Source organism: Anolis carolinensis, chromosome 3 (assembly GCF_035594765.1).
Source record: "Anolis carolinensis isolate JA03-04 chromosome 3, rAnoCar3.1.pri, whole genome shotgun sequence".
Classification (NCBI taxonomy): domain Eukaryota; kingdom Metazoa; phylum Chordata; class Lepidosauria; order Squamata; family Dactyloidae; genus Anolis; species Anolis carolinensis.
In genome coordinates this window covers 164,370,191-164,393,410 of record NC_085843.1, presented here as the reverse complement: position 1 = coordinate 164,393,410, position 23,220 = coordinate 164,370,191, and the positions used below count along the sequence as shown (strand labels likewise).

At 38.0% G+C, this 23,220-nt stretch overlaps 1 protein-coding gene across 4 annotated transcripts in view; it reads left to right on the top strand.

Annotated features, from left to right (window-relative positions):
* Positions 1-21,553, top strand: part of acsl5 (acyl-CoA synthetase long chain family member 5) — a 69,919-nt gene extending 48,366 nt beyond the window's left edge. For all 4 annotated transcript variants that reach the window (XM_008114747.3, XM_003223430.4, XM_062975759.1 and 1 more), the window contains exons 4-21: positions 1,021-1,085; positions 1,168-1,269; positions 1,798-1,897; positions 7,029-7,207; positions 7,800-7,832; positions 7,926-7,977; positions 8,182-8,255; positions 9,306-9,383; positions 10,458-10,592; positions 11,316-11,450; positions 11,559-11,654; positions 13,111-13,183; positions 13,836-13,924; positions 14,013-14,129; positions 16,926-17,069; positions 18,012-18,113; positions 19,708-19,779; positions 20,797-21,553. In XM_008114747.3, coding sequence (XP_008112954.1) covers positions 1,021-1,085; positions 1,168-1,269; positions 1,798-1,897; positions 7,029-7,207; positions 7,800-7,832; positions 7,926-7,977; positions 8,182-8,255; positions 9,306-9,383; positions 10,458-10,592; positions 11,316-11,450; positions 11,559-11,654; positions 13,111-13,183; positions 13,836-13,924; positions 14,013-14,129; positions 16,926-17,069; positions 18,012-18,113; positions 19,708-19,779; positions 20,797-20,934 — 1,784 coding nt within the window. In that variant the 3' untranslated portion in view covers positions 20,935-21,553. The remainder of the gene's footprint in view (positions 1-1,020; positions 1,086-1,167; positions 1,270-1,797; positions 1,898-7,028; positions 7,208-7,799; positions 7,833-7,925; positions 7,978-8,181; positions 8,256-9,305; positions 9,384-10,457; positions 10,593-11,315; positions 11,451-11,558; positions 11,655-13,110; positions 13,184-13,835; positions 13,925-14,012; positions 14,130-16,925; positions 17,070-18,011; positions 18,114-19,707; positions 19,780-20,796) is intronic.
* The last annotated feature ends 1,667 nt before the right edge of the window (positions 21,554-23,220 follow it).

Genomic DNA, 23,220 nt, shown 5'->3' with positions numbered 1-23,220 from the left:
AAGTATATAAAATCATATCACAAAATCAGAGCAGCTCTTGATAGTCTTTGAGACCTTCACGAAACCAAAGGTACATGGTTATTTTCATCTTGCTGCTTTATCAGCATGTCAGTAGTAGGCTACATGCCAAATTCAGGTATTGGGGAGACAGAGTTGCACTTCTGAGGTGCCTGTTAGAGAAGCTATCCACAAAAAGGCTAATACAGCAATGTTTCCTTCCAGCCATGTATAATAAATAAAATATCTTCACAGCGAGTCTTCCATTATGTGGTGGTTTTGACATGACTAGCTTGTTCTGTGTACAGAAATTGCCAACTATGGGGGTGTGCCTCTCAAACAATTTGTTTTAAAATGGATCCACCTGAAATCTAAAATGAATCCTTTCCAGCTCATTCTTGGCTTCCTTATACATCTGACCAATTATTAAGAAGCTGGAAGCTTCATCCCATTTCTGGAACATGAAACTTCAGAGTTAGTGATAAGATATGACCTGTCTACTATGACCTCGTTCACACCACATAATTATAGCAATTTGATATTACAATATATATACATTTATTAGTCTATAAATGTTAGTCAAGACATCACTCTAAAAAAACTGGGTTGAGGCCAATGTGAGTATTGTACCTTTACTCTTATTATTTTAAAAGAGATGATCCCAGTTCTGAGGGGCAAAAGGTAAGATCATAGTTCATCCCTGAAGAATCTAAAAGAAGCACTGACCCAGTCTATTGTCCCCCTAAAACTGATCACAGTAGCACTCCTAGTCCTTGCACATATATAAATAAGTGCATTCAGCCTTCCACGCTTGCTGGTGTTAGGGGCAAAGGACCCTGTGAAACTGGGAAAAATGTAGAGGGCCAACAATAAATATATCTGGTGAGCCAATATCAAGTTTTCTGCATCATTTGTAGTTTGGCCTATGTCTAGCTGTCATATTAAATAGCAACTACTGACATTGTTTTGATGAGTTGTATGCCTTGTTTCTTTTAAGATGACTAATCTTAATGTATTTTGCAGAAAATGGCCCTTGTTTGGGATACAGAAAACCAAAGCAACCATATCAGTGGCTTTCTTATCAACAGGTTGGTTATAAAAGAGTTTGGGACAAATAATCTAAAAACTCTTATACACAGAAACTGACTTTTTCTTTTCCCATTTTTATAGGTTTTGGATCGAGCTGAATACTTAGGATCTGGTCTGATACACAAAGGTTGTAAAGCTTCATCGGATCAGTTCATCGGCATTTTTGCTCAGAACAGGCCAGAGGTAAGTTATGCAGATTATTGTTCAAGTTGTACCTATAATAAGTGCTTGAGTAGAAATTCTTATAGATAGTACAGTAAAGTCTCACTTATCCAACATTCGCTTATCCAACGTTCTGGATTATCCAACGCATTTTTGTAGCCAATGTTTTCAATACATCGTGATATTTTGGTGCTAAATTCGTAAATACAGTAATTACTGCATAGCATTACTGCGTATTGAACTACTTTTTCTGTCAAATTTGTTGTATAACATGTTTTGGTGCTTTATTTGTAAAATCATAACCTAATTTGATGTTCAATAGGCTTTTCCTTAATCCCTCCTTATTATCCAACATATTTGCTTATCCAACGTTCTGCCGGCCCGTTTATGTTGGATAAGTGAGACTCTACTGTATTTGAGATTTACAAGTTCAAGTACTCCAATGTAAAACATGAACTTGAAGTCCAAAGGGGCAAGTTGCTAATGTATGCCTGATATTCAATATACTAGCATACATGTTGAATTACTTTTTTTTCATTTCTCTCATAGTGGATCATATCTGAGCTTGCCTGCTATACTTATTCAATGGTGGCAGTTCCCCTTTATGACACGCTGGGCCCAGAAGCAATTGTGTACATTATTAATAAAGGTAAGCATTTTTTTTAAATCTCTCTATGAGTGACTTCTTTTTAGAAGTTAATTCTGAGTGGTCCTCTTAGCTGTAAAAATAGGAAACGTTTCTCTTTAATTCTGAATTCTTTTTTTTTCTTAAGACAGAACTTGAATGAAAATCACACTTAATTCATGTTTGACCAGTCCACACACTGTTTTGCCAGAAAAATGATATGCCATGCAGATGATCAATAAAGAACAAGAATTTTACTCTTTAAAATGCAGAGCAGCATATATACAGTCATATGAACAGTTGCATTGACTCACACAATGTCTTTGGAGAGAGATTCAAAATGGTCCTTAGATGGCCATGTAAAATGTCTTCCTTTCAACAGCCCAGGAGCAAAATCTTCTCTGCTAAGCTCCTGCACAGAAAACCATCTGTAACTTTTGCCAAAATTCCCTGGCTCAGTTAGCTCCTGGGTGTGGCCCAACCAACCAGCTTTATGCTTTGCATTTTCAGTTAACACACACATCAACTGATTTTTACATGCCCCAACATCTATAACAGTGATAAAATTGGTGAGTGGAGGCCCTCTCTGATGTTTTAATACCATTTGATGGCTCAGTTTAACGAAACATTATGACTTTGAAATTATGAAAATTGTGCAATCAAAGATTTCACATGACAACAGCACTGCCTGTTCTTAGAAGTGACTTGTCATAAATTTAATGAAGCTGGCAGTGTAAACATTGGTTTGAGTATAAACTAGATTTCATCACCTGTTCTAATTCTATTGTTAAATGAACCCTAATGATTTATCAGGAGATGAAAATTAGTTAGGCTTAATCCTAAGAGTACAATTTGTGAAAACTAAGAGTACAGGAGAAATTATCTCTTGAGATAGCAATGGTCTTCCTGTACTAGTCTGGACATGCTCTCTTGTGCGCAACTTGTACAAAAAGATGCCGAAAGATGGAAAGCCTATATAGATGCCTCTGTCTGTCTGTCCTGTGTTTGTCTTTGTCTAATTGGCATTGAATGTTTGCCGTATATGTGTTCTGTGATCCACTCTTGAGTCCCCTTCAAGGTGAGATGAGCAGAATATAAATACTGTAAATAAATAAATAAATAACTAAATAAATAACTAAATTGTAGCAGTTAAGACCCAAACAATAGAAATGTGTGTCATGATACCCTGATGCTCTTTTCTTAAGTTAACTAAAGATGCTTGGAAGGAGTGATTAAAACTGCAAGTGAAAGAGGGAGATGTGTAGCATCTCAGTCCACTCTGAAACTGGTAATAGAGCTTACTCTTAAGCATTACTTGGTATAAACACAAAGGTTGGCTACAGATGAAACATGTTCCTGCACTACTTCGCGGTTCACTTTTCGCGGATTCGCTGTTTTGTGGTTTTTCAATAAACTCTAAAAGAATATTATAAATCATTAAAAAATACAATTCACAGCCTAAGGAAGGGAGGAAGGAGAAGCCTAATAATAATAATAATAATAATAATAATAATAATAATAATAATAATAATAATAGCTTTATTTCTAGACTTCCCTCTCTCTCTAGATGGACTCAGGGCGGTTAACATACATATAAACGCCAAACATTCAGTGCTACAGATTTCTTCATTAATGTCAAAAGTATAAAATGACAATAACATACACATTATAGTAAAAATTCCACATTAGAAAAACAATAAATTTAAACATGACAGTCAGTAAAAACATTGTTTCACAGAACGAGTGTATACCTGGACCAATTTAAATGACCAAGTTGCTGAAAATGTTCTGTCCTTGTTCATAGTTGCTATAGGGTAGAAGGGAGAGAAAAGGAGCCCAAGCGGCACAGGAGGAGAAGGAGGCGATTTCTCAACACACGATTGGTTGATAAAGACTTAAAATAGTGTATAACTACTAAAATAATGTATACATATTAAAATAAATATAGTGTCCCTACTTCACGGATTTTCACTTATTGCGGGTGGTCCTGGAACGTAACCCCCAGCTATAAGTGAGGGAACACTTGTACTTCTATAGTTTAAATAATTCCCACTATTACCAGCTTTTACATTAAAATTGACATTGGGCATTTGAATGGAACTTATTATGTGTAAATGTTCTTGTTAGTTCTGACATGCTAACAACTATATTCCAGGGTGGGAATCATTTAGACCTCTACCTATTGTTAAGCCACAACTCTTGGCGCGCTTCATCCTTGGCTATATTAGTTATATTTGTCCTAACAACATCTGGAGAGCCACACAATTTTCATCTCTTGATATAAGCCGCTATTTTCTCTAAAGCAAAAGTGATATACCTGTGATCTTCCAGAATGTATTGAAGAATGAAAGCCAACAACACTTGGTTCCAATTTGAGCTCTAAAGGACAATTATGAGGGGCGCACTCCTGATAATGAATTTAAGAGGAATGCCAAGTATTTGTGATCTATGATCAAAATACATCCATGGCTTGTTTTTGTGGATCACTCACATGGGTTAGGATTTTTTTTTTATTAATTGTAGACACAACGTAATATAAATTCAAATAATGAAGTTTCACTTACATTTTCACTCAATATAATGTATTTACTTAATCCTACCAATACCAATTCCACACTTAATCAACCTCTTGTGTCTAACAGTTTTTCTGTTAGTGACCTACATGAGTTCTAGTAAGTAAACTATCTCTCTGACTTTCTAGTTATTGAAATTACCCACTCCCCCCAAAAAAATTAGTCCAATATCTTTTATTATTTTGGAAGAACTCAAGACTTCAAATACCGGTATGAGAACTAGGATCTCTTTAAAACATTTATTGATACTAGAGAAGTTTAGTGGAAGCACATAATGAGATTTGTTTATTGTGTTTTCTTAATAAATTGTTTTGGACATATTTGTCAAGGATAGGAGTCTCCTCATCAAGCTAAAGCTCTGCTTAAATATCATATGTGTTTTTTGAAAACTTGGCTCCATGACTACAGGAAATGCTCTACATCCATGTCCAAGTCCTGTCTTCAAGATGCACATATTTACATCATACAAATAGGGCTGCAGAAGCTACAGGAACCATTTGTACTCTAAACAGTTTTTGTCTGAAGTAGCAGACAATTGGCTCAGTGCTTCTTCTTTTTATTTTTTTTATTTTTTATTAATATAATAAATGTATTTATTTATACTTAAAACTTATACATTCTTAAACAAATTTGCAATACAGAGTTATGTATATCAAGCTCATATAGTATTTTCACTCTCTATATTACAGTAGAGTCTCACTTATCCAACACTCGCTTATCCAACGTTCTGGATTATCCAACGCATTTTTGTAGTCAATATTTTCAATATATCATGATATTTTGGTGCTAAATTCGTAAATACAGTAGTTACTACATAGCATTACTGTGTATTGAACTACCTTTTCTGTCAAATTTGTTGTATAGCATGATGTTTTGGTGCTTAATTTGTAAAATCATAACCTAATTTAATGTTTAATAGGCTTTTCCTTAATCTCTCCTTATTATCCAACATATTCGCTTATCCAACGTTCTGCCGGCCCGTTTACGTTGGATAAGCGAGACTCTACTGTACATACTCATATTATTTACCTTTTATTACCCCTCACCTAGTGGTATCCCTTCACCCCAGACCAGCCAATTACAATATTTATTTCCAAAATTCAATTGTTTCTTTTACAGGTTTTCCCCCCTTACCTTCTACATATACAAACTCTATAAATTTCCCCCATATCTTCCCAAAATCATCCTTTTTTAATATCCCTCTTTTAATTTTAATCTTACATGTCAATTTATCATTTATCGCAATATCCCAAATCTCCTTATACCATTCTTCCAATTGGCACTCCTCACTACCTTTCCATTTTTTGGCTATTAACAATCTTGCTGCTGTTAGCAAATTGGCGATTAGTTCCTTTAACTCTTTTGATACTTGAATATTATCCATAAATGACAACAGTGCTATTTCAGGCGTTCCTATTATTTCTGTTTTGGTGATTCCCTTTATTTTTTTAAAAACGTTCTCCCAAAATTTTTGAACATATTTACAGGACCACCACATATGTATATATGTACCATTTTCCTGGCAGCCCCTCCAGCACTGCTTAGAGTATTTCTTATCAATTTGATTTAATCTAATTGGTGTGAGGTACCATCTCCAAACCACTTTATAATAATTCTCTTTTATTCTTATAGACATGTTTTTTAATATACGCATATTCCACATTTCTTTCCAGATTTGAGGGTGTATTTCCTTATTGCAATCTAACTCCCACATTTCTTTAAGGTGATCCTGCTCCTGCTCTTTATCTATTAGCAATTTGTAAATATCACTTGTTATACCTTTGGTTCTTTCTTTTCCTTCCCTTCCCCCCCTTTGACTAATCATCTTCTCAAATTTTGTAAGTTCTCTATCTCCCTTATATTTCTTTCTTATTTCCCTTGCCCATCTTTCCAATTGTAGAACTTTATACCACCCAATACTCCCTGATAGTTGATTCCTTATTTCTCCTAGATTCTTCATTTTTGATTCCCAATCCTTTAATTTCATCATTCCTTTTTCTTTAAATGTTCTTTCTAACTCCCTTTTGAGATTCATTGGGAAATTTTTTGTAATTAACACCGGTGTTAATGGGGAGATTGGTCGTATTAGTTTTTCTTCATACTTGGCCCAAATTTCTAATATATTTTTTAAAAAGGGGTTCCCTATTTTATTATACCATTTCTTCTCCGAATTCCTGGTTTTCCCTATGAAGAAAATATTCTCTAATTTCATATCTATATCTTTACTCTCTTCTTCTAACCATTCTAAATCCTCTTGTCCTATAATCCCTTCAATAATATACCTTAATTGATTTGCCATATAGTATAGTTTTAAGTTTGGTATTCCCAGACCTCAATTCTTTTGTATTTTATACCATTTTTCCTTATTTATTCTAGCCCTTTTATTCCCATTACAAAAGGTATTTATCATATTCTGCCAATTTGTAATTTCACCAGTTGAAATTTTGATAGGTAGCATTCTAAACAAAAAGCAAATGCTATAACAATACAGAAATTGCTACAGAGAAAAAAAATCATATGTGTTACTTGGTTCCCTTGGGAAAAAAATGCAGTTTTTAAAATTGTGTCATGTGTTTTTACAGCTGACATATCTACAGTGATCTGTGACAAACCAGAGAAGGCACAGGTGGTACTTGAGAACTGTGAACAAAAGAAAACACCAGGACTGAAGATAATTATTCTGATAGATCCTTTTGAAGACAAGCTGAAAGAAACAGGAGCTAAAATGGGAGTTGAAGTTATTTCATTGCGAGATATGGAGGTACTGCATCACATTGGAGGCTGAGTCTACTCTTTCTAGAAGTGTTAATAATAAAATAGTTTTGGGTAGTGCAATTTGTTTACAGGCAGTTCCTGAGTTACAGATATCTGACTTACAAATAACTCATAGTTAAGACCGGGGATGAGACAACAGGAAGTGAGAAAAATCTACCCCTCACAAGGAAAATTCACTTCTGAAAGAGTTATGGGGAAGAGTTGTCCCCAAATGTTTTGGCCTTCAACTCCCATGGAAACAAAGCATTTAGGACAGTAGTTCTCAGCCTGTGGGTCCCCAGGTGTTTTGGTCTAGAGCTCCCAGAAATCCCAGCCAGTTTACCAGCTGTTAGGATTTCTGGAAGTTGAAGGCTAAAACATCTGGGGACCCATAGGTTGAGAACCACTGCATTAGAGGCTTCTGAAAATTGTAGTCTATTATTACTCTTTTGACCATTTCTTCAGAACTTAATTATACACTTCATAGCTTGAATAATCTGATTTACGTATTGAACAATTTAGAGGTCCTCTCTTGTACCATCCATTTTAATCCCTAGTATGCACTACATAATCCTATTTCTTTTTCCTTCATTCTATAGACACTTGGAAGAAACAACTTGAGCAAACCATTTGTAAGTACTTATCGCCCCCCCCCCCCCAGCTTACTCAAGTGTGATATGATGTATTTGGTGCTACTTAGGAATCGACCTGTTATCTAATTTCAGCCTCCCAAACCAGAAGATCTCAGTCTGGTCTGCTTCACAAGTGGAACAACAGGTGGGTGCCTTGAAGAAATGCTATAAACATTGTTATTTGCAGAGTTAATGGAACACATCCGGTGAGAAACTCATAGCAGAAATGGAAAACATGATAGATACTTTCTTCAAAATTAGTCACCCTAACTTCATTATATTTATTGAAGCATGAATAGTTTATTTCTTAGATGCCTAATTTCTGAAAGCCAGATCTCATGCTTTATAGGTGATCCGAAAGGAGTCTTGCTAACACATGAGGCCATTGTTGCCAATGCTGCTGCTTTCATGAAGAGCATAGAGGTAAGTTCCATGTTCGTGTGTCAAACTAACTATAGGCTGCATATCAGCCTGATTAAAAAATTATAGAAATATGTGTGTGATCATCAAACCTTTTAGTAATAATAAAATAGCAGTAAAACCCATTTAAATTAAACTGTCAAAATTAAGATAACACAACAGTATATTACTCGAACAGTAGTGTTGTGAGTAAATTTTCAAGTACTGTATTACATTTTCATTTGTACCCAAAAATTAACAGTATCAGTAGGGGTCCAACTAAGTAGTATTGTTTGCGTTCTCACTCTGTTTAATCATTTTATAACATTTTCCCAAATTTCAGTTATTTTAGGACAATACAGCTGTATTTGATAAAGGGTTCTCTTTATCCTCTACAGCAGAGTTTCTCAAACTGTGGTCTTCCAGATGTTTTGAACTTCAGCTTCCACAATTCCTAACAGCTGGTAAACTGGCTGGGATTTCTGGGAACTGAAGAGCACAGTTTGAAAAACACTGCTCTACAGCATTTTTAAATACATTTTCATGGGTCGTACATATCTTTAATGGGTACAAATGTGTTGTGACCCACCTTGAGCCATGGGGAGAGGCAGGTAGGAAATATAATAATAATAATAATAATAATAATAATAATAATAATAATAATAATTTGTTCGACTTGTGATTTTGTGATACGAAATCCAGCATATACGTCTTGTTTACTGTGTCATACAGTGTTTTGGTGTCAGTAAAATAACAAATGTACCATAATAGCCTCTTTTGCTAATGTTGATCTTGACCTATAAAGGAGGGGGGGGGGGATTTACAAATTTTATCCTACTCTTCCCGCTCTGTATTATTTACGAAATCTAACTCCTGCTTTAGAGTGCTCATGATGCTCTTCAGTAATTATTTTATAAATTTTAGGTACAATCCATTTAGATGCGCAAGAGTGATTCAGTAGATCTCCCCTTCCCAAAGATAAGCAGTTGGCCTGCCCATCCAACTTATATAAATGGTACACATTTTCAATCTTGTAGGGCAATGATGTAACACCACTTGTTTCTTTTCTTCTAGATGACTTCTCCTTGCCTGCCATCAGATATATCCATGTCATATCTTCCGCTAGCTCACATGTTTGAGAGAGTAGTGCAGGTAAATAACCTCCAAAGTTACCTTTGACCCCTGTAAATCTTCTTGGGTCTCTATACCTGCATGTGCATGACTTTGCAGTAGCTAAGTTTGCTATATTTCATAGACAAATGCTGAAATGTTTACAGACCCAGCATATTGAGCTAGTGAATTGATAGTGTTCCTTTCTGATTAATCTGACTGAATGGCATACTCAACAAATACATTGTAAATAATGCCATAAGATGTGGAAAAACCTGATTTTATCTAACCTTTTTTGTTTGGATCTTTGCTAAAGTTAAACATTCATCAAGTGGCAGCTTACAGTTTTAATGATTAATAAGTAGGTGCGCTAAATTCTGCCTTTGCAATTTATTTATTTTTCTTGCGGCTTTCCAGCCTGAGTTGTTACTATAAGAAAAGCCTTTAGCTATATCACATAATAATAATAATAATAATAATAATAATAATAATAATAATAATAATAATAAAGTTTATTTGTATCCTGCCACCATCACCCCCAGAGGGGACTTGGGGTGGCTCACAGAAATATCAGATACAAAACAATAACAATGTACAATACATCAATAAATAATAACATGCACCAGTTATAATGAAACATACTTACTAAAAACATAGAATTAAAAACAGTGAGGTTGCAATGATAGATTAGCAAAGTGCACATTATAAGTTGCGAACTCAGAAACATAGATAGCATGCTATACTTTACATCAGACCACCAGGGGCCCTTTCACATTCCACATTACATATTACACGTGTGGTTCTAGTACTCTCAAAAGCAACTTGAGAAATTCATTTTTGCCCATTCTTATTCAGAGATAGATAAGAACTCACTTTATTTCTGATCATAATTGGCCACCATTCTGTGTTCATTGTGGAAGGTAATGAAACTAATAGCTTTGGCCATCATTCCTATTCCTGATGTCCAGATTCTCAAATGCCGCCATTTGGCAATAACTTGTCAATGACAAACATCTGTGTCATCACAAAGGTCTTTAAGGGTCCAACTTGCAGCTTAGATATTACAGTCTTTGTGTACAGAATGATATAATGAAGACAGTTCTGCTTGCATTTCAGACCGTGATGTACAGCACTGGAGCAAAAGTGGGGTTCTTCCAAGGAGATATCAGACTTCTAACGGATGATATGAAAGTTTTGAAGCCGACAATTTTTCCAGTAGTGCCGAGGCTACTCAATAGGATCTATGACAAGGTAGAATATTGACTTGACGAAAAGCTGTTATCACTTTCAATCTGTCCATTGCAACACGTGTGGTAGCAGTTGCTTTCCCAGTCAGATTTCACCCCCTAAAAATCACTTTAACTCTAGTTTTTGCAAGAATCTTTAACACCAGATTGCACTCTCACTGGCAGAGGCAATGGGGTTGTTCCCTAATATGTTTGAGGTATGTTGCAGCTGTTTAATGTGCCAGCACAATATTTGGCACATTAGGAGCTCCCGGTGGTGCAGTGGCTTAAACAGCTGAGCTGCTGAACTTGCTGGCTGAAAGGTCAGCAGTTCGAATCTGGGGAGCAGGGTGAGCTCCCGCTGTTAGCCCCGGCGTTTGAAAACATGCAAATGTGAGTAGACCAATAGGTATCGCTCTGGTGGAAAGGTAATGGCCCTCCATGCAGCCATGCCGGCCATATGACCTAGGAGGCATCTACGGACAACGCCATCTCTTTGGCTTAGAAATTGAGATGAGCACCAATCCCCAGAGTCGGACACTACTAGACCTCATGTCAATGGGAAACCTTTACCTTATGTTGCAGCTTTTTAATGTGCTGGCACAGTATCTAGGATTGGAGTATCTAGGATTGGAGGATAATACAGGGAAACAGTGCTATCAGAAATGTATATTAATAGTAGATTTTTGTGGAAAATCATGAGAAGTCCAAAATAACTTTCATAACACTGTGTACAAATCTCTTATAGATACAAAGTGGTACCGACACAGAGATCAAGAAGTGCTTGTTAAAAATCGCTGTGGCTAGGAAGCATGCTGAAGTGAAACAGGGCATCCTACGAAATACCAGCATCTGGGACAAGCTAGTGTTCAAGAAAATCCAAGTATGTTTGTCCCTTTGTAATTTCATCAAGTGTACAGTGATGCAAACTGATGCTAAGAAGTAAACATGCTGGAGAAAATAGTTTAAGAATTTATTTGCTGTTTAACAGGACATCATGGGTGGGAAAGTGCGGATAGTAGTCACCGGAGCTGCTCCAATATCTCCATCTGTTCTAACATTCCTCAGAGCAGCATTTGGATGTCAGGTAAGTCTAAAGCTTGTATGCCTTCACCTCCAGAGCATTAGTTGACTTTCTGAGTCTGCTTGTTGTGTTGTCATCATCTTGCCCATTTGTTAAAATATATGGATGAATTGATTTAACCATTTTCTGAAAAAGCTTCCAATTCTGTTGAGAAACTACATGATAAGCTGTGTAGGGAATCCTGGAATCAGTGTGATGCTCCAATGGGGATTACATAAGCGAAAGAGCATTGATACACATTAAGTGCTGTCTTTCATGCAGTTCTGTGGGATTTTGTTGTCTGGCTGCTGCACTTTGAGAAGGTTGTTTTGATCTATATTAAAAGATCAGTGTAGATGGGGCCTTATTCAGAGGTAGTTTACCTCTGCTTTGCCTTTCAGTTGAGAAATAATGACTTGTCCAAAGCCACATAGCTGGTTTCTGTGGTTAAGTGGGAATTTTGAACCTTTGTTTTCAGGAGTCCTAGACCAACACTCAAACCACTGAACAGGCAGTTTCTCTAGCGACATATATTTTTTAACATGCTTGTGTAGGCAATATTTTGTGTATCCAATATCAGTGAAATCAGAATTTTTCTTTCTCCTAGCTCCATGGGATTCTGAAGGATATACTATTCCTATAACATATGTTTTTATGTATGGGGTAGAGTGGGAATGGTTACAGATTAAAGAACATGTTCAAGAACGTTTTTGAATAAGAAGAGTATAGTGGAATTATCATATAGACTCGGAACATGCCCATCTGTATTTTATGTGTTTTTATGAATGTCTGATGTAATTTAATAACTTTTTAATTAATTCACAATGTATTGTACAATTTTGTATATGTGTTTTATTGTAAGCTGCCCTGAGTCCCCTATTGTGTGAGAAGGGCGGGATATAAATATTGTGTGTGTGTATGTGTGTGTGTGTGTGTGTGTGTGTGTGTGTGTGTATATATATATATATATATATATATATATATATATATATATATACTCGAGTATAAGTTGGGTTTTTCAGCCCTTTTTAGGGCTGAAAAATCCCCCTTAGGCTTATACTCGAGTGAAGGTCCTGGCTGGCTTATATTCAGGCCAGCTTATAGTCGAGTATATAGGTAATCAGAGTTGGACAGTCTTATCTTATTAAAGTCTTATTATATCTTAAATTACAGTTTTATGTAAATATTCAAAAAACATTTAACCCACAGATGCTTCAATTAATGTAATTTTATTGGTATCTATTTTTATTTTTATTTCTGAAATTTACCACTAGCTGCTACATTTCCCACCCTTGTCTTATTCTCAAATCAACAAGTTTTCCCAGTTTTTTTGTGGTAAAATCAGGTGCCTCGACTTATATTCGGGTCGGCTTATACTCGAGTATATACGGTATGTTTCTTGATGTAATGACTTGTGCTAGGAACAGCAAAACTCTTTTTTCAAGAGCTGCATCAAATCATGTATTGTCTTCTTAACCAGATTTTTGAAGCATATGGTCAGACAGAATGCACAGCTGGCTGTACTTTCTCATTGCCAGGAGACTGGAGAACGGGTATGATTTCTTAAATTTAAGTGAAGTTCAAATATTAGGAGGCAAGAAAATCAAAATCTTCACGAGTTTAAAAACTAATTATTTTTTGGAGAGAGGAGAAGCTTTAGTTCCTTAATTCTACCCTGTTGTTCTTTCACAGGGCTATTATAAATTCTGCAGCAGTATTTTTATTCTCCTCTTTTTGAACCTGCAATTGACACTTCAGTTTTCTACCAATATGAGCTCAATGGTCCAGATGTGAATAAAGTTTTCATTTCCGTTAGAGAGGTAGATGGAAGAGGCTGCTATGGGGCTATCTAAGTCAGTCCTCTGTAATATGGTGTTCTCTATAAATTTTGCACTGCAATTCTAACAAGCTCAGCAAGCATAGTCAGTGATTGGACCAATGGCTGTTATAGTCCAAAATACCTGAAAGTCATTGGGTTGCATACCTTAGCAATACTTTTTGGAAGAGATCCCATAATGGGAAACTAATATGAAGTAGAAAAAGAGTTATTTTAGAACACAAAGTGTAGCAAAAAAGCGGTAGGTTTGGATAGCTATAGCCATTTTTGCCCAATCTACTTCTTGCAAGTTTCTATTCTGAATACGTAATTGTCAAAGATTGAGTCAAGATCAAATGGATGATCCCGAGTCATTGTTTTTCTCATAGGTCATGTTGGACCACCCCTAGCATGCAACATCATAAAACTTGAAGATGTTCCTGAAATGAACTACTTTGCATCAAACAATGAAGGGGAGGTAAGCATTAATTTCTGATATGACACTGTGTGAATTTGTTTAAAAATTGAAGGAGATTAACATTCGTTTTGTGTTCTTCCTTTTTTAGGTCTGCATTAAAGGGCCAAATGTATTCAAAGGTTACCTGAAGGATGACAAAAGAACAGCAGAAGCACTTGATAACAGTGGGTGGCTTCATACTGGAGATATCGGGAAATGGTTGCCGGTAAGGGGTGATCATATCAAAAATCTTGTACCTTAGACAAGCTGAATCTGAAAAACTTCCTTCCCTCAAAAAAAGAGGGGAGACAATGTTCCTAAAATGCATAGTGCTGGCCATAAAACGCAAAATCATACAAGTTGTTTTGCACTCTAGGCTGAATTTTGGTCTATAGATGTAAGCATGTCCTATGCAAACTTGAAGCCACAGAAATGTTTATCACTCCAGGCTTGTACTAGAGCTGTTGCAGAAGTGTAATATATAAGCTATCATTGAAGAGTGGGATGTGGTTTCATTGATTGTAAAGGGAATTGACATTAACACTTGGTTGTTAGCTTCTGGAATTGCACTGAATATTAATAAAAACTATTGCACTCGGCCGCATAGTGGGTAGTAGGAGATAGATTGCAGTCCATCCACCAGAGGATCACAGAATGCCTGTTGCTGGGTAAGACTTTTACAAAGAATGTTATACTGGGCAAAGTTCTGCTTTAATCATCATATTGATATATGCCACCAAGTCAGTTTTGACTTATGGTAACCCTCTGAATGGGAGCCCTCCAAGATCCCTAGGCATCAACTGCCTTGTTCAGGTCCTGCAAATTCTTTGATTAACTCAATCCACCTGTAGTGTGGTTTCCCGCTTTCATTATTGCCACTCATTTTCCAAAATATTATTCCTAGCTGTTAATGCCAAATCAGTACTCGTTCTTAGCAGATTACTTGTGCCGCAACAGCTGAGAGATCGCAGTATTTAATTCAAGCATATACAAGAGAAACGCATTTTTCCACAGGGGTTTAAATAAAAAGGGCCCCTGGTGGTGGTGCAGTGTGTTAAAGCGCTGAGCTGCTGAACTTGCAGACCGAAAGGTCCTAGGTTCAAATCCCGCGAGTGGAATGAGCGCCCGCTGTTAGCCCCAGCTCCTGCCAACCTAGCAGTTTGAAAACATGCCAATGTGAGTAGATCAATAGGTACCGCTCTGGCGGGAAGGTAACGGCGCTCCATGCAGTCATGCCGGCCACATGACCTTGGAGATGTCTATGGACAATGCTGGCTCTTCGGCTTAGAAATGGAGATGAGCACCAACCCCCAGAGTCGGTCACGACTGGTCTTAACGTCAGGGGAAAACCATTACCTTTTACCTTAAATAAAAAAACCAAGAGTAAGGCTGGTTTACTTCTGTTTAAAGATTTTAGCACTAGCTGGGCGAAGTCATTCTTAACCTTTATAGTAATTACAGAAGGTCTGCACATTTTCTGCATTCATCATTTGGGTACTAAATTACAGCAGTGGGATCCCTTTGGTGATCATCACAGCTTTCTTTACACATCACACCATGACTAGTATGTATTAGGAGAAGGGGTCAGGACAGTGTTGATCTTGGGCCACTTTCTGCCTTACTAAGACTACTTTTGGGGTCCCTGGTGGCACAGTGTGTTAAAGTGCTGAGCTGCTGAACTTGCGGACCAAAAGGTCCCAGGTTCAAATCCTGGGAGCGGAATGGGCGCCCGCTGTTAGCCCCAGCTCCTGCCAACCTAGCAGTTCGAAAACACGCTAATGTGAGTAGATCAATAGGTACCGCTCCGGCGGGAAGGTAATCATGCTCCATGCAGTCATGCCAGCCACATGACCTTGGAGGTGTCTACGGACAACGCCAGCTCTTCGGCTTAGAAATGGTGATGAGCACCAACCCCCAGAAGTCGGTCACAACTGGACTTAATGTCAGGGGAAAATCTTCTACCTTAAGACTACTTTTGCACACTATAATATTTATGAAAAATCAGTTTTCCACAACCAACTGAAGACTTGTGATGTTTTTGGAGGGGGGCAATTTGAGCAGCCTGTGTAGCTGCTCCAAGCTGCTCCGGGGGGTCCTGGGGTAACAAAAGAGGTCATTGGACTACTGCAGTTGCCTAATCCTGTATTAGGAATAGTAAGATACTGGGTGGTATGTAAACCACCATGATGGCCAAGCCTGGTGCTCTTTCTTGGACCGAGCTGTGTATTTCAGGTAGCCTGCCGCCGATGCAATGCAAAATACTAGCACATTACCAGAAAAAGTCACCCAACTGTCCATTTGGCTTGTTTAGAGGGAAAGGGTGTGTGCGTCTGTATGTCATTGTGTTCTTCAGTAGTAGCAAAATGCTTTGGGTTGAACTCAAGTGACATTCGTAAAATTAGAACTTTTCTTATGCCATGTCAAGTTGATATGCTACTGTTTGCCCCTTAAATACCAGCTTCTGCGGTGTTCAGAGTAAAAAACAACCTGGTTTAGCCGATTTATCTTCTAGTATTTGTGGGAAATGGCTTTGGTTTGGAATCCTAAAAAACTAAGTAGGTTAATAATAGAGCATCGTAAGTAAAATTAAAAGCTACCCCTGTACTTTATGAAGCTGGAATTGCTTTATAAAGCTGCCGTACTATTCTCCGGATGGCACAGAGAAACAACCCACATAGTTAGACCTATTCCTGTGTGCCAGCTCATGTACAGGTGTTCTAAGTCCAAAGTCCTTTTACATTAATAAAAGGTGCTTATTGGAAGTATCTTTGTGAGGTGAAACATCAGCAATAGGCTTGAGAGGGAACTGAAGTGGGGCCACTGAAACTTTGGACTTGAAACCCTTGCACATGAGTTGGCACACAGAAATGAACCCAGTAGTGTGGATTGTTCTTAGGGTAGGTACCAACCCCCACATGCTTTCATTTTCTTCCTCTTGGTGATATATTGAAACTGAATTTAGTAATCTATTCCTACAAGCAAATCTGTTTCCCCCCCCCTTTCAAATAACATTTTCCGGTAGACTGGGGCACTGAAGATCATCGACAGAAAAAAGAACATCTTCAAATTGGCTCAGGGAGAATACATAGCACCCGAAAAGATTGAAAACATCTACATCAGAAGTAGTACTGTCGCACAGGTCTTTGTACATGGAGATAGCCTACAGGTGAGCCATAGTCCTTTTAAAACAATGAAGGATGGTGTTGACATCTTTGCTCTAAGCAAGGTGCTCAAATCTGAATAATCAAATTAAAACATGATTTGCTGCCGTGCAGGACAGCTGCAAGATTATAATAAATTACATGCTGAACCACAAACTTCCTTCTCAAAAAGACATATGAACTCTTTTCACCCCAAGGGGCAGATTTAAGGGGGTTTAGTGTTAACAAAATATGAAACGTTTTCTGTTCCTGGTTTGAAAGTGTTATTTACTGTTTAATTGTGCGGTACCTACTTTGAAAGTAGTTATTATACTCCAGAAGTTTTTTGTGTTGTCGAAGGCTTTCATGGCCGGGATCACAGGGTTGTTGTATGTTTTCCAGGCTGTATGGCCATGTTCTAGAAGTACTCTCTCCTGATGTTTCACCCACATCTATGGCATACCTCACAACCTCTGAGGATGCCTGCCATAAATGTGGGTGAAACGTCAGGAGAGAATACTTCTAGAACATGGCCATAAAGCCTGGAAAACATGCAACAATCCAGAAGTTTTGTTCACAAACTATGTCGGAATTGGTTGAAACTCTGTGAGATATTCATTGAAAAACTATAGCAAAATGCACTGCAGGATGTCCTGCAAAAGCAAAGTTTTAGCGGTTTAATAAACTTTTCCTGTGTTTTTGTGATCTAACTAATTAGGAAATGACATTTATAACCCAAGAATAAAAATCGTGTTACATAGAGTAATATGGTCACACCTCCACATTTTCTGGGACTGGGGCACAACACCCCCCCCCCCAAAAAAAAACCCACCAAAACAAAACTCAACAACAACCCTGTGCTTCCCTTCCACCCAAAACTGGATTAAACCTGAGAGAACACTTTTGGAAATCTCTAAGCCCTCCAACACAACTTGATGGTTTGAATATTTATCTGTCTTCTCAAACAGTCTTTCCTGGTCGGTGTGGTTGTTCCTGATCCGGAGACACTTCCAGAGTTTGCAGGGAAACTGGGAATAAATGGTTCATATGAAGAACTCTGTAAAAATGCAGTAAGTGCCATTCTTCTCTTCCTGAAAATCTGCTTCCTTCTGCTTGTGTTAACTCTCCTTCAAATGAAGGTGATAACTGTTATAGGGATAATATTTAATATCTTAAAAAATATCTTAAGGAGCCCTGGTGGCGAAGTGTTTTAAAGCACTGAGCTGCTGAACTTGCAGACTGAAAGGTCCCAGGTTCAAACCCCGGGAGCGGCGTGAGCGCCCACTGTTAGCCCCAGCTCCTGCCAACCTAGCAGTTCGAAAACATGCAAATGTGAGTAGATCAATAGGTACCGCTCCGGTGGGAAGGTAACGGCGCTCCATGCAGTCATGCCGGCCACATGACCTTGGAGGTGTCTACGGACAACGCTGGCTCTTCGGCTTAGAAATGGAGATGAGCACCAACCCCCATAGTCAGACATGACTGGACTTAACGTCAGGGGAAACCTTTACCTTTACCTTATTTAATATCTGGAGTGAGTTGCTTCTGGAGTGAGAGAATTGGCCGTCTGCAAGGACGTTGCCCAGGGGACGCCCGGATGTTTTGATGTTTTTACCATCCTTGTAGGAGGCTTCTCTCATGTCCCCGCATGGAGCTGGAGCTGATAGAGGGAGCTCATCCACACTCTCCCCAGGTGGGATTCGAACCTGGCAGCTTTCAGGTCAGCAACCCAACCTTCAAGTCACTTAGTCCACTACGCCATCTGGGGGCTCCGGTTGTTCCTGACACGAAAAAAAAAATTAATATCTTACATGCTATTCAGTGGTTAGATGTAAATTTGTTTGGAAACATTGGCCTCTCATATAAAATTTGTTGTGATAAGCTATGGCCTCTCACTTGAAACTTGCAAGAAGTGATCTGAGCATAATGTATTCACGTGCCTGCGTATCTTCAAGACAGGTTGAGTATCCATTATTCAAAACAGTGCATTTGCATGAGCCCAAGTTGATACAGGAAATTGATTTATGGTTCACAATGAACCTTATACACATAGCCTAAAGGTAATTTTATACACAATATTTTTGCACATGGAATGTTTATGTACATCGAACCATCAGAAAATAATAATGTCACTATCTCAGCCATCCATGTGGAAAGTTTTTAATTTTTGATTATTTTGGAATTCCAGATAAGGCAGTGGTTCTCAACCTGTGGGTCCCCAGATGTTTTGACCTACAACTCCCAGAAATCCCCAACCAGTTTACTAGCTGTTAGGATTTCTGGGAGTTGAAGGCCAAAATATTTAAGAACCACTGAGATAAGGGATTATGAACATGTATAATCTGCCTACTACATTAGATGGAGCTTTTAGAAAGGAAATGGGTGTACAATGCAACAGAAATTCTGATGTGGAATTTGGGGATGGTACAGTGAGGCGAATGACAGGAGGAAGATGTTAATGCAGGCATAGGCAACATGTGGCCTTCCATATTTTGTTGGATTCCTCCTCCAGATGGATTGATTGCACTTTTTCCCAGCCTAAATTTCTTGTTTAGGTGCTCAACTTTGCAGTTTCGTCTTCTCCTCCTCTACGAATGTTACCCTTCCCTTATCTAAAAGTCGTAAAATACCACTCATTAAAAAGAAACTTCTTGTTGCCTCTAGGCAGTGAAAAAAGCTATCTTGACGGACATGGTCAAGTTGGGAAAAGAAGCAGGTCTCAAGTCCTTTGAACAGGTGAGTAAGTTATTCATCAAGAAATTTTCTTAAGGCTACTGCTGTTAAATGGCTTTGGATATAATGAGCTCAAATGCAAAATTAGAAAGATGTGATACAGCAATTTAAGAAGAGGCTAAAATAATACATTTTTAAATGACTGTTCTTTTTATATTTCTATACTGAGCAAAGTCAGTGTAGCAGAGTTGGTTATAAATCCAGTTGTTCATCCCAATTAGATTAGAACTAAGGGAAATTTTAGTAAATCAAACATGTTCATTCAGTGAGTCTGCAGTATCTAGGACTAACCATTAGATTTAGATTTAAAATCCTAACAATGGGCTTTGTAGACAGTGGTGGATAAGCTCTTGTCAACATGGAATATATAGATCAAGTAGCTAACTCACACCATGACCTGCCAAATCCAGTTTAGCTAGTCCGTTCAAACATCAGTATTGCATTAAGGAGTACTGCTGGAATTGGAGAGAAAAACATGTAACATGTTGCTTTTAAATCACACTGAGATCTTTTAAAAATATGGATACATTATTTTATTTATGAAAGTAAATAATGCATCCTATCTAGAACAAATGGTATTAAAAACTTCCCTAACCATTACTGAGGGCTAATAAAAATGCCTATATCCTTGAGCACTTTTTGTGCTATATGAAAAAAGCATGTAACAATGGTATGAGTTTTGGATAAGGGTATCTGAGAAATCTATATTCAAATCTCCATTCAGCCATGGAAACCCAGTTGGTGAACATGGGCAAATCACACTCTATTATTCTCAGGCAATGAATGAATTTTGCTCAGTAAACCCTGTGCTAGGTTTGCCTTATAGTTGTCACAAGCTAGAGATGATCTGTAGGCACAGACCAATAAAGATACCAATACAAAAATGAAGATGGGAGAAATGCGGTATATTTCCTGAACCAAAGAATGGTATTGCTTCTCTAAGGTAAGTGTCAACCTTGGCTGTAAAGCAAATGTTATTTTTGGCACATCAAACATGTTCAACAATTTTTTGGCAACCAGGTGAAAGACATCTACCTTCATCCAGAAATGTTCACGGTTGAAAACGGACTCTTAACCCCAACACTGAAGGCAAAGAGAACAGAAGTATCCAAACACTTCAGGAGTCAAATTGATGCACTCTACACTTCTAATATGTAGGGATTGGGAAGAAATAAAGGCTACCTTGGCTAAATATGTTTACGATGGACTAAGAAAGCATTTCCCAAGGCACTGGAAGATCCTTTCCTATTAAAAAATAAAATAAACACCCATGCTTGGCTAATGTATCACCAGGTTGCAGTGCACCTTGAATAAAAATGGTTAAGGTGTTCAAGTGGAGTAGGTGGTTTGTTTTGCACGTATTGGGAAGCTGCTTTGCCACTATACTTCATCACACAACCCTAATAGAAATGAAGAGGCCCGATGGCTTGAATAGTTGGAATGTCTGGCTGTTCATCCTGAAGTGGACCAGTCTGCCTCCACTTGACCAAAGTTATGATTAAATGCTAATTTAATCTGCTCCTTTCTCAGTGGCTGTACACTAAGTAAGGGTATGTAATATATTGTTATCTCCTCAGTATCTTGATTTGTATAGTCATGTTTGTATAATATTTTTTGTGAGGAAAGCTATGCACTTCAACATGCTGCGATGGACACTCAGATGTTTTAATATCAAATGTACATATCCTCTTTCTATCCAAATACTGTTGAGGCACAAACTGATTGTATTACTGAAAAAATATGAATGTGAAAAATAAAGAAATTGCACTTTTGGAAATGTCTTCTTCTGTTTAGAAATTGTTAGCTAAAATTTAATCTGAAGAGCATAGGGCTATTATTGAGTGATAGCTGATAGGGTTGTTGTATGTTTTTCGGGCTGTATGGCCATGTTCCAGAAGTATTCTCTCCTGATGTTTCACCCACATCTATGGCAGGCATCCTCAGAGGTTGTGAGGTATGGAGAAACTAAGCAAGGAAGGTTTATATGTATCTGTGGAAAGTCTAGGGTGAGAGAAGAACTCTTGTCAGTTGGAGGCCAGTGTGAATGTTGTAGTTAATCACCTTAATTAGCATTGAATAGCTTCACCTCCTGGCTTCTTCCTGTCAGGGGGGCATCCTTTGTTCAGAGTCGTCAGCTGCCCCTGGTTGATTCATGTCTGGAACTCCTCTGTTGCTTCTTATTTACTGTTTTGATTTTTGAGTTTCCAATTGGTTGGGACCTTCAGTCTGTGAAGATTGTGTGTTGATCAGCTGTGAATCGACCTCCACACATTTAAAAAAAACCTCACACACAGGCATCTTCCAAGAACTTATTGTTAGCTCAGGTACACATTCTTTAAAGATTTCAACAGGGATCCCATCAGGTCCACTGGTTTTGTTGTTTTTTAGTTGGCTGATGGCTCTATTGGCTTCCTCTAAACTAGGCAGTGCTGCAAACCCATCCCTGGTTTGTTGTTGCAGGATTTGCAAAAGAACATCTTTGGCCACACTGGAACTACGGTTAAGGAGGTTATGGTAGTGCTCTTTCCAATGTAGTACAATTGATACTTTATCCTTAAGAAGTTTGTTTCCATCTGATGAGCATAGAGGGTGTATGCCATAATTTCGGTGTTAAAGAATCTTCGTGCATCATGGACATCAGCAAGGTGTTGGGATTTCTTGAGCCTTTTTGTTCACCAGATGCTCTTGAGTTCTCTGATCCTTCTTTGGACATCAGCTTTTGCACTAGCGTAGATCTTTTTATTAGCAGCGCAGTTGGTGTGTCTCTGCCATGTTTGGAAAGTTTTCCTTTTCTGTTGGTTACCTTTGTCACTTTCATCAAACCAGTCTTAATGTTTCTTAATTTGGTATCCAATGGTTTCTTCGCAGGCTGTGATAGTAGAGGTCTTCCGTTTGTTTCAGTGTTTCTCAATGTTTTCAGGGTGTAGTGTGGGTAGATGATCCTTGAGTGTTGTTTGGAGAAGGGCTCATTTGGAGGGTTCTTGAATGGGCTTGGGTGTTGCGTTTTTCGCCTTATCTTTCTTCCTTGGAGTCTGCGTTTAGGGACGATCTTGATGGCCATTGTGGATCAGATTAACTTGTGGTCTGTCCAGTAGTCTTCAGCACCTGTTATGGCTCTCATGAGGAGCACACCATAGTGGTCTCTGACACATATAATTACATAGTCTAAGATGTACCAATGCCTTTGACTGGGGGTATTTCCATGATGTCTTAAGCTTGTTTTTCTGGCAGAAAAGTGTGTTTGTGATGACAAGATTGTGTGCAGCATATGTGGTGAGAAACAGTATGCCATTTAGGTTGTTGTTTCCAACCCCATCTTTTCCTATGGTCCCTGGCCACAGGGTGAAGTCTTGTCCAATTCTTGTGTTAAAATCCCCCAGGAAGATGATTTTGTCCTCCTTAGGTATATCTAATACCGAAGGACATCTGCCCAAAGAATAAGCT